This window comes from Littorina saxatilis, linkage group LG9 (genome assembly GCF_037325665.1).
Source record: "Littorina saxatilis isolate snail1 linkage group LG9, US_GU_Lsax_2.0, whole genome shotgun sequence".
NCBI lineage: Eukaryota > Metazoa > Mollusca > Gastropoda > Littorinimorpha > Littorinidae > Littorina > Littorina saxatilis.
In genome coordinates, this window is record NC_090253.1 from 37,831,944 (window position 1) to 37,844,083 (window position 12,140).

A 12,140-nucleotide genomic window follows, 5' to 3' on the forward strand; every position below is an offset into this window, starting at 1 on the left:
GCGGTTTCTTTCTGCTGTGCGGCAACAGGAGAGGCTCCAACAGGGATGCTGAAGGAGAGTGTGCCCTTGAGTTCTGGCGCGGCTGCAGTAGTTGTGCGAGACAGCGAACTCTTCTCGCTCTCTCTGAGTCTGTCTGCGAGGAGTTTCGGACACTTCGACGAAAGGTTCCTCTTTTGTCCATGCAGTCTCTACGAAAGAATAAAAATAGCACGGAATTTGTAGTGCTATACCTTATTGACGTCATTCCGCTGTTCGCAACGTTGCCTAACTGGAGCAGCGATTTTCAACCAATCAGCTTTCACCACATTGGGCCCCACATGTGTCGGCGAATAGATTTTGGACTATTCCATGTTGATGTGGATGGGTGTCACGTGGTTCGGCACGGGGTCTTCTAAACTTTTTCTTCAAGATTTGACTTTATTCAGGCCTTTGCTGAAGGAGAAAACACTCCTGCACACACCTGAAGACCTTCCTCGGTCTATACGAAACTTCTGACCAAGCAGCAGTTGTGTTTGTGGTTGTGAGTTTGGGCCGTGGATTAACCGTCTCCCCTCTCGCAGAGTACATCAGTGATTCTTCAGTTTTTCACTGTTCTTGAACGGAAGGAACGCTCTCGCTTGGAATACTGGAGGCACTAGGCTGGAATTACTCGTCTGGCTTAGTCTTTTTTCGTGGATAGAACCAGTATTTTGGAGGGGGGATACCGGAGGCTACGGGTCAGCTTCAGCTGTGTGGTTCTGTATGAATCGGAGGTGACAGATAGGTGACGAACCCAACCACGCTGTGCAATGGATCAAGCATTCTCTAAAACAACAGACGAAGTGCTTGCTTATTTCGGTGTTGATGATAATGTGGGACTTAATGAGGACCAGGTGAAGAAAAATCTTGAAAAATATGGACCCAATGGTGAGTTTTTTGTTGGAGATTACTCGATCGTGTGAATTTTAACTCGGATGATTCTTGACCGATATCGCCAGTCACTGTCAGTGTAGTGTCAGTGATGGCCGCCATCAGTGTTCTGTCGCGTGTTTCGCGATGCCGAAACGTCGTGGTATTCTCGACATTTATATTCTGATGTAAGTAGCACGGTGATCGTGTGATAATCTCTTTTCTTCCTTTCTGTTTCAGAGTTGCCAGCTGAAGAGGGTAAGTTCTGCTTTATCGACTCCTATTATCGAACAAACCGCGTGGCAAATTATCTTCCACAGTGTCGCGTACATCGTTGAAAAAAAGTAATGGCAGACGACAGTTTGCGTGTTTTAATACTTTTGTCTTTCGTCATCAGGCAAACCTCTGTGGGAGCTTATCCTGGAACAGTTCGACGATCTTTTAGTAAAGATCTTGCTTCTAGCTGCTGTGATATCATTCGTGAGTATGCTTTTTTCTTTGGTTTGTCCTCTGGCTCCGCATGCGTAATTGCTTCAATCAGGCTAGGGTTACTTCCCTTGTCAGAGAGACCGGTGGTCACCGATTACTCCTAGTTATTACAGTACAACTGTTCAGCGTGGTGTTGGCTTTTGCCACTCACATGTACACACATATGGTTTCATACCAACAACAGCAAACCAGGTTGCAGACAACGTCATTACTGTACACTCTTCTGTAATCATTATGTGTTCTGGAGATCAGGCCAAAAAAAATAATAGGTGTGGTTACGGTAACATAGCCAAAAAAAATAGGGTAGGAAGGTAGGCAATCACTTTTTTTTTTTTTACTTTTTTTTCTAATGTGTACAAATTAAACCTTCTTGACAGGGAAAAAAGTGTGCGACTCGGGCGCTTTCGCTTTCATTGCGTTTTCTGCGCTCGTTTTCTTGGTTTTTGTTTTTGTTTTTTTTGACAAATGTAATAAAAAGTTATAGGGTCGGCCCCTAAAAATAGGGTAGGTCGGGTTACCGTAACCACACCTATTTTTGTTTTAGGCCTCATAGTGGGAATGGAGAAAATTAGTTCTATTGGCCTTTCCACAACTATTACTAGGCCAAAAAAAAAAATAGGGGTGGTTACGGTAACATAGCCAAAAAAAATAGGGTAGGTAGGTAGGCAATCACTTTTTTTTTTTTTTTACTTTTTTTTCTAATGTGTACAAATTAAACCTACTTGACAGGGAAATAAGTGTGCGACACGGGCGCCTTTCATTGCGTTTTTTGCACTCGTTTTTTTTTTGTTTTTTTTTTTGGACAAATGTAATAAAAAGTTATAGGATCGGCCCCTAAAAATAGGGTAGGTCGGGTTACCGTAACCACACCTATTTTTTTTTTAGGCCCTAGTATTAGTACATATTACAAATAAGGTTTATGTGGATTGTGCTGAGTGTGAGATGACTCACTGAGATATGAATGAGATACCCAAGATCACTGTAACACTCGAATAAACCAAAGTCATATCACCGTCAACGCCTTCCAAGTCAAAACTAGACACGTACTGGAACTCTACTAGGAATATATATATATACATCCCAAGCTGCCTATCCAGGTTTCCCAATTGCTTCGTTTCCGGCCGATTTATGTGGAGCACGTGATGCGCACAAAAAATATTGGCGGTCTAGAAGTGTTGTCTGCGCAATGATCGCGGCGGCTTTCTTGACCGCCAAGGACGACCACGCACGTTGTGAGACGTCATTCGTTAGACCTCAATGCTAGAGCCCACGCACAGCAGCTTATTTTTCATACCAAGATTGGCGAACAGGTTTTCTATAAACCTACAACGTCGCTCAAGTACAAGTAAGTAGGTGTTCAATCAAAGTGGAGAATAGAATTAAAACACAGGTGTGCGACTGTGAGAGTCAAATTCACTTTTAATTTCAAACTCAGAGCTCATCACATCAGGATACTCCAGGTCTGCACCACATCTCACACAAACCTGGGGGCTCAAGTACATAATACATTTATTAAGAGGTCTGAACTGTGCTATGTTCTTTTTGGTGTAGTTTATAAATTTGTAGGACTTGCTGTGGGTAGACATCTTTGATAAGGTGGGATTCTTTCCTTGGTTTTGTAGAAAATAATCAGGCCCTAAAGACTTGTTGGGAGTGAAGGGGAGCAGGCCTAAACGTTCATATAATTTATAAATCAAATGCTCTGAAGACAGTGACTGAGTGAGAGAAGCACTCAACTGGTAAAAGTCAAAGCAGAGTATATGATCATTCAAGTAGCATGTTCTGGTTAAATAAGCTAGACACGCCTCAATCCGGCTGGTGCGTTTTGTCCAAATATAGTCACAGGCTCACCCATTTTTGGCATTATTGATGATTTTCCTGTAGCTGAAACAGAACTTTCTTGCACCATGAATAAACTTCTTTTTTTCCGCTGTATAAAAGTTGTGGAATATCAAGCCCATTCGAGGTGTTAACAGTTTCACAACCCTTTTTTTTTTTTTTTAAAGGGGGGGGGGGGGGGTAGTAGTAGTACTTATAAGTTATACTAAGTTATAGGCCATCAGTAATGGTGTGTCCTAGTTATACTAAGTTATAGGCCATCAGTAATGGTGTGTCCTAGTTGTCTTGTTTTACATAAATTAACATACCCGCTGTTGGCTTAGAATTAGAATAGCAGTTAAATATGTTTGGAAATGGTCAACAACAACTGTTGGACTTCGAGGCCCTTGTATGTATTTAAAAACCCATTCCTTCATCTGTAGAAAACTGGTCGTTTGGTGTTTGACTTTGAGGTACCAGTATTAGTTATGTACTGTTTGAAACGAGTGTCTCTGTTTTTGATGAGTTCATCATTCTTAGTGTTAAGCTTATGATACATTTTTAAAACTGAAGTTGAACTTGAAGTGGATTATATTCTTTCAGCAAATGTTGCAAGCCTTGCCTTTCAGTTTCACTCATTTTAAAGTGCAGAATAACGTGCACATACTCAGTGAACTGTTATTAGCATACAGCAGAGTCTGTTACCACTTGCTGAGCATAGTGAGCAGGTCAGTTACTTATAGAGCTCTAAGTATAGGACATAGTGGTGTTTAACATTCCAGCTTTGTGGTCTATTCATTGCACAGGCCTTAATAATGAGCCTCTCAACATCCGGTGATTAGCATATTGGTGAATGACTTTTTGGGTACATCTGTGTCTTGAATACAGCGGTAACTTTAAAAAGAGGAAAAGTGAACTACTTGGAGTTGGACTGGGTCAGTGTTACTGTCAAGTGTCAGAGGGTTTTCTGCAGGCTAAAAAACGTACAGTTAAAGGTAGGATGTAAATTGTAAGCAGCTAAATTGCAAGCAGAGCATATATATATATAGACTACCTCCTCCCATCAGCTTCGAATGCCAGTGCTTGGACTGAGTTGGAAAAACATATGGTATCCTGAATGATAAGTGTGAAAGCTCAGAATGAACCCTGTTGGATCTTAATTTTGCTGCAACAGCTTGGATCACGGCTGTCTTTCATCAACACTGGAAGAGGAACAGCTTAATCCTATCCTACACAGCAACCAACCCTGTTTAGTCAACAGGTGTGCTGACACTGACATGTGTTTCTCCTAATGTGGAAACAGAACACAGCATTGGCTGTTGATTACAGTTCTTGCTGTGTTGTAATTTGTGTACAGCGGTGTGTGTGCGAGTTCATTGGACCGGGATAATCTTCTCAGTATTGTGTTCAAAATAGAAAATCGGATGTCCATGAATACCACTTTATGCTAGGAAGAGCCGGATGTTGCCTTATGAATTTTGTTTCTGATTATGACAGCAACTTTAAAGAGATTTAAAATCAATTTATTCTATATATTCTGTAATGATCTATTAACCCTTACAGTTACACTGGTGCAATTCTGTAACACATGTTACATAGCCACTGGTGAATTAACAGAGAGAAAAACTGTCATATAGGTTTTCGCATCCATGGGAGGTAATCGGAACCGACCAAACAGACTGAGCCAGTAGCGCGACATATGTCATGACAACCAGGTGACAGTATACAACCAGCCTAAGGGTTAAAATTATCTCTAAATCATATGATTGAACTGAGATAGACATGCTGCTATTCTCGTGGCAAACAAAACCTTTAGGCTCACAAAGCGTACAATGTACTGAGTCTGAGTCTTCATTTCATTGAAAAACTTTCTGTTGTAGGAAGTACAGCTTTAGTTAAAACTATGTGGCAGCAATACGGTTAAACCAGAGTTCACTTTGAAGACTATTTGGAGTTAAACTCTTGAAATCACATGGAAAGTAATCTGATTCAGTGTGTAATTTTTAATTTGTGATCAGGTTGTAGGAGTTCAGCATACTAGGGTAATGAATTTACAAATCAGGTTTTTAAGGAGGGCATCAGCAATGAGAAAGTTGCGTTCAAAACATGTATCATTTGTGAGGAGGACATCAGTGGAGAAGAAATCTGAAATGACAGTGGAATCCATGTTAGTTTGTTACATACTACCAAGAACAGCATCTTCTGGCAGAAGGAAAAGTGGAGACAGTGAGTAGGACTAGAACAGACGCAGAGATGTGCAGCACTAAAGGAAAGGTGAAAGTGTGAGAAGAAATACAGCATAGTGGGATGCAAGCCCCTGTGTACCTGCCGGTAACACTCTCAATCATTGTGTGTGCCGTGTAGAGTTCTAGAGCCCGGTTGCCATGGTGAGTCATGGTGCCCTCCACTGACCTTGCCAGGTAAGCACTGCTCTTCTACTGCAGCACAACAGGTGCAAACTCTGGAACTAGTGGAACCCCCCATCCTCTGGCACTGGTGCCGGTTGTTAAGTAATACTCCCACAGTATGTATGGTAACTTGCTGCTGTTCTACCCCCTAGTGTTCTCACTCCCATGTGTCTGTTTTTAAGATTAAGGGTATGGGTAACATCTTATCTTCTGTCTTAAATGTGCTTAGGAGTTAGCTTACTAGCTGAGTAGCTCATTTGAATAAGACAGGCAAATGCTGTGTTTGCTTTTATCTTTTTGTAACTTAGTTTAAGACTCTTCCTGTGTTGTTGTGTTCTTACCAAGATAAGCATAGGTGCTGTGTCTTGCTGTTTTCTGTAAGTTGGTGTTACAAATCTGTTAATATTGTTGAGTGTTCCTTATTCTGGTAGGTTGTCTGTGCTGCTCTTGCAGTGAAGTACAGGTGTATGATTATCACATGTTTGAAGTCCCCTTTATTGACGCAAGTCCCATTGCAAAGCTGTAAAGTTTGTCCTACATCCTAAACTTCTCTAGATTCATGTTGGGTGTGTGGCTAAAGCATTCATCAAAAGTCTGGGGCTATCATCTAGTAGAAGGTTTGTGTAAAGTTTCATTACAATGTCCAGTTTTCTGTGAATCAGTCTATAATTCATACATACACCATTACCCTCGGTTCCATTCCCAGTTAATGAATACATTTAATCAAAACATGACAATGTAAAAAAGGAGGATTTAGGTGAGATAACTGCAAATTTGTAGAGGTATGAGAGTTGGAAGAATATTTTATAAACCATAGCAACATCCTAGGAACAGGAGTTAGAGGAGCCTAAAACACAATGTCTTGCTATCATTTAGCACTTTGTTACACCCGCTGTCAGTTTGCTGATTCAGGTCAAAATATAGATTGATGTTTAAGCTCACAATTCTGAGCTTTTATGTGGTGCAGCTTTTCTTCTGTTTGAGAAATTGCTGAAATATTGATTGAGGCCGGGGGAATTCCTGTTTGCATCTCTCAGGTTGTCCTGGTGAACCTGAATGGGTGTGCTGGCAATTATTTCTGCAATATGTGGCTTTGTACACAAGAAGTTGGTCAGAAACTGGCTGCAGACATTTAATTTGTAATGGGTCAATTAACAAAAGTACCATAGCGATTAGCAATCACTTCAACTGCTGGTACTAGTGTGTGCTGATGCATAATTAAGAATAGATTGTTATGCAATTAGATCTTATTCTTGTCAAATTTGAATAGATGATTGAAGCTGAGAAGGACTACGCTAACTGGCAAATCAGAGGAGTTAAGTCAGCTATTACTATGTTCAGCACAAATGATAACTTTCTGTGTGATTTGAAAGAGTATGTTGGTGAGGATATCAAATTTCATTTCATAGCTCCATTTTTTTTGCAGAGGTTTTGTAATACTGAAAGTTGTTCACTTAACAAATGTTCATTGTTACAAGCTAATGGAGACGCCCTGGAATACCTACAAGTACAAGGAGTATGTACACAGGCCCTCTTAATAAGAACATTTTTCTTCTGTTCAAAGGCTAATGCAGGGTGTGCATGTAATCAGTTACTCAAGTAAGGCCAGACTAAGATAGTTAATCAACATGTGTGAATACGTGTATTTTCCTTGGCCTCTACTCAGGAGTGTTTTTGCTTTAAGTATTTTCAGATGTTTTAAGTCTTTGAACTTGCACCATTGTTCATGATGTGCATATGGTCTCATTCAGTGCCTAAAGACATTGATATGTTTCACAATTCTTCTTATTAAATGTAAAACATTGTTGGTGTTGAATGCTCTGTGAAACGCATCCCAGTGCAAAGCTCTGGGTGAAACTGAAAGAAGCGCATTGCCAGTGGCAACGTTCTGTGCCATCTCGTTCAAGGTCGATTCCTCCTCACTATTCAACAGTGTTACATCACAGTCGGAGTCCATCCATTTTAAAAGGCCCCCTATAACTGCTGAGCTGGGGGGTGGTATCCAAGGACAGGCAGCATACCGCCTCGAGCAATTATGGACCCATGAATATTAAGTGTATGCGTGAACGAGGCATACTGCTCGGCAGAGGCAATCTTGTACATTTATATTCTCTCTTGTCGCGGGGATGAGATTGTTGATTAAATAATCCCCACGGTGCAGGGCTAGAACTTGTAGAGGCGATGTGACGCTTGTAGAGAATTGTAGTTGGGTTGGGGCGCTGTTACGAGTTAGTGCTAGCTAGCTGCAGAGTACGGTAACCAGCATTGATTTTGTCTCAAGACTGGGCGTGCTGGAGATCAGTTAGCGGATTTATGTCTGTATCAGTGCCTGTTGTTGTTTTTCCCCTTGCTTGTCGAGTTTGGTACTGGGTTATTTCCTACCTCGTTTCTTACAGTTACATGTAGCATTCAATGCTTAGTTTGTAATGTCGAAAATGGGGGGGGCTTGTACTAATGTAAAGGTAACTTTTGTGGAAGGTGTTAGGGGTGCTTAACGAGTATTCTGAGGTATACAGTCACTCAGTGAAATGGAGAGCAAACCATTTGATTTCCTATTAGTTTAACATTTAGACATGAAAATGATGTTTGAATACATGTTAATGCCCTCACCAAGTTGATTAGTAGTGCTTCTGTGTACGAAATAGGGAAGTACTATTTGGATACATTTGGAGTGCCTATAGAATAGTCATGCGATGACAATGGAATTCTGCTTTCTAGACTCAACGTTGCAACGTCTGTAAAGTGATGACTTCTCTAATTGTACCTGTACCACACATACTTAGGGAAACTGCGGTATGCATAGTTTGACTCTTTGAGACAACCCTTGCTAAGTTAGGCGTATATATTTAAACCACATAACGGACACCATCCACTTACCCGCAACTAAAACGTGTGAATGATGACACCAGGATTTTACACAAGACCAGCAGAACAACAGTATCCAGATCGATATTGCTGAACCCGTAGACACGTAATCTTCAAAACGGCTTTGCAAATAGGGGAATCTTGCTGCAACAGTTCTAGCACCTCCCCACTCGACCACAACTGGTTATTATACAGTGGTCCGTCCAGAGAAGATTAGCTCCTAAAATAAAAGCTTGATTTATAGACACCCAAAAGGAATATATTGCAAATGGGAGGTTCTTAAAACATGGGTACCACGAACTGAGGAAAAGACCGGAGAGAGAAGCGAATCATTGCTGCCAGAAAAAGAAAAGCCTCACTCACTCACGCCCAGACTTTGTGAGGTCATTGACTGCAGCACGTCATTCCCGACCTGGTTTCTGGACTGCCCATTGTAACAGGGTGCCCATTTGAAAGCAATTCAAAGTATAGATATTATATCGGAAGATACCAGGGTTTCATGAACATTCAATTATTACAGTTCAGTATAGTGTGGTCAAGGTAGGTGATCAGTCCAAAATAAAAATCGGTCCATCAATAAATCGTAATTAAGGGTTGCAGAGTGATCAGGATGTTAAAGAAAATCACCCCACCACCAACGGCTAGTCCGAAAGACAGTGTGACTGTACGAAGCATTGTGGGCGTGGGTTTACATTTGTACAAATTGAGGATTTAGGGAAACTAATCATGTAATGATTGTGTTCCTTCTGCTTAACTTAAGAGTGTCATTAAAGGCACAGTAAGCCTCCCGTAAACCTTCACAGAGCTCCCCGAGCGTCTAAATACAGTACAAGCATACTTCCATTTGAACGCTCACCGAACGGGAACATCTAGGCTGCTTTCTGTCGAGCGTGAGACATTTTCCAAGAATTTATTTTCGTGGACTTGGCCCTGAAGAACAATGGCGCCTCGTTTTTGCGCTAGACCTAACTTTTAAAATCTAAATGATAAATTGACAGCTTGTTACACAAACATTCTTTAATCATAAAAGAATTCGTTTTTCATCAAGACAAGATCAGAACAATTCGAAGTTGTGAAAGTTTAAAAAAAGAAAAGCCCGGAAGCAGGGTCACGCAAGGGTCGTAGCAGACGACGGCCCGGTTTATCAGTGCAAATCGTCGTTCCTCTCAACAGTCAAAAGCCATCGCTAGAGTTCTTGTGATCCACAGCCGTTGTTTCGTGCATAAAAAACGTGCTATTGTAGATAAGCTCACGTCGAGTCGCATTCAAATGACTAACTATGACGACTGCATTGTGAAAAGGGGGAAAACTGGATCACACGGGTTCACGATGGCTCAGGGGTAAGGCCTAAAAAAAAAATAGGTGTGGTTACGGTAACCCGACCTACCCTATTTTTAGGGGCCGATCCTATAACTTTTTATTACATTTGTCAAACAAACAAACAAAAAAAACCAAAAAAAAACGAGTGCAAAAAACGCAATGAAAGCGAAAGCGCCCGTGTCGCACACTTATTTCCCTGTCAAGTACCGTACTTTCCGGGTCATAAGGCGCGACTTTTTTCCTCGAGTTCGACCCCTGCGTCTTGTATAACGAAGCGCCTAATCCGTGTATGAAATACGAAAAAAATCAAAGAGACCGCTTGAGTACCAGTCAAACAACTTGTGATAATGCATGTTTCAGCTACTAGGCGCACACACAGATTTCCACTCTGTTAAACTCGGTCATTGACCGGTCACTGACCCCGATGCAGGAAGTGTTTCCTCTCTCAGATATATGACAGGGGAACCACCTCTCATGGCAAAAACTGGATCATTGACCCCTGGGAAGAAGGTCGTGTCTTTTAACAAGGCCACCCAGCTATCACAATGCCTTTGGTCACTGACCGGTCACTGACCCCGATGCAGGAAGTGTTTCCTCTCTCAGATATGACAGGGGAACCACCTCTCATGGCAAAAACTGGGTCATTTTGGTGCGCCCTATTGGCCCCCTGCGTCCAATGGGTGACTGGATTACAATTTTTTTTTAAAAGAAGGGGGTGCGTCTTAGATAACAAAGCGCCTTGTCACCCGGAAAGTACGGTAGGTTTAATTTGTACACATTAGAAAAAAAAGTTTAAAAAAAAAAGTGATTGCCTACCTACCTACCCTATTTTTGGGGGCTATGTTACCGTAACCACACCTATTTTTGTTTTTGGCCTAAGATAAACCACACAAAAATAAATTCTTTGAAAATTGCTCGCTCTTTACGGAGGGCACCTAGGATGTTCTCAATTGGTGAGTGTTTAAATGAAAGGGTGTTTGTACTGTGTGTAAAAGCCTGACCGTATCTGTGATGGTTTACGGGAGGCTTACTCTGCCTTTAAGGCATGGCCTTGATCCGGTTGTATTGTCACTCTGCCCGAGAAATAGTACAGCGAGAATGTCCATTTACTAAGTGTGTGAGGTTAATGGGCTAGGAATAGGAGTGTGCAGGATCACATGTCGATTTGCGCATTACCGTAAGGCCAAAAAAAAAAAAAGTGTGGTTACGGTAACATAGCCAAAAAAAATAGGGTAGGAAGGTAGGCAATCACTTTTTTTTTTTTTACTTTTTTTTTCTAATGTGTACAAATTAAACCTACTTGACAGGGAAATAAGTGTGCGACTCGGGCGATTTCGCTTTCATTGCGTTTTCTGCACTCGTTTTTTTTTTGTTTTTTTGACAAATGTAATAAAAAGTTATAGGGTCGGCCCCTAAAAATAGGGTAGGTCGGGTTACCGTAACCACACCTTTTTTTTTTGAGGCCTAATATAATATCCACTACTACAAAAATGCAGTGTTACAGACGACCTGAGCTAGTATGTGACACCAAAAGTGGAATTCCGCAGCGTTACTCGGTGAAGCGACGTACGTCATGTAATTTGCGATTTATGTTGCATTTTTTTACAACTTTGATGTTTTCAGTTGTTTAATGATGACTGGTCTTCTGTGTTGTCGCGATGACGGTTAAGATTCATTTGTACTGTGCTTTTCCCCCGCTTCTTTTAAGTAACTTAAAGACAGTGATTTAGTGTAAACAGCAATTTCAGGACTTCGTGCTGAATTTGATCGGAAAGGTACCAAAGGGAGCAGAAACATCAATTCATCAAAACAGAAGTCTCAATTTTCCCAAAGGAGAAACATCCAAGGCATAATTATCAAAATACCAGTGTCTCAAGCCTCACTCGCCTACCTCTTTACGTCTTTGTGTTGAATGAAAGCGCTCTTGATATGCTGCCCTTATTGATCGTGTTGGCCTACGTTTTTGAACTGCTGGCCTGTAGAGAGGTGGCAGACCTAAAGGCTCCTTGGCCTGTATTTTCCATCCTTCCTTTTCCTGAGGCTTTTAACCACTGACCCATAGAGCGGCACGAGGCCGATGAAGGTTATTTGCTATACAGTAGCATCACAAATTGATTTTTGATTTGAACATTTGAAGTCATTTTCTTCAGTTGAACATATTTTTCATTAAAGTGTTGTCGACGGAACACTCACTTCTGTTTTTGAGCCGAAAACACCAGGTATGTCTGTCAGTCTGTGTAATCAGGGGTTGCAAAATAAACAAGGTGTGAAGGAAAATGGACCGTCCCCCAACTGCTCAACGAAAGACGAGGCATCAGTGGATCGCTCGTCAAAGGCTAAGTTCAGTAGATT

The 12,140-nt window shown here is 41.4% G+C and overlaps 1 protein-coding gene across 4 annotated transcripts in view; it reads left to right on the forward strand.

Moving 5' to 3' along the window:
- Positions 1-375: 375 nt before the first annotated feature.
- The window catches only part of LOC138975978 (sarcoplasmic/endoplasmic reticulum calcium ATPase 1-like), an 82,804-nt gene continuing 71,039 nt past the window's right edge, over positions 376-12,140 (forward strand). For 2 of the 4 annotated variants that reach the window (XM_070348759.1, XM_070348757.1), the window contains exons 1-3: positions 377-906; positions 1,129-1,146; positions 1,286-1,368. In XM_070348759.1, coding sequence (XP_070204860.1) covers positions 789-906; positions 1,129-1,146; positions 1,286-1,368 — 219 coding nt within the window. In that variant the 5' untranslated portion in view covers positions 377-788. Of the gene's footprint in view, positions 907-1,128; positions 1,147-1,285; positions 1,369-12,140 lie in introns of all 4 variants that reach the window. The other 2 variants (XM_070348758.1, XM_070348760.1) reach the window with 2 other exon arrangements.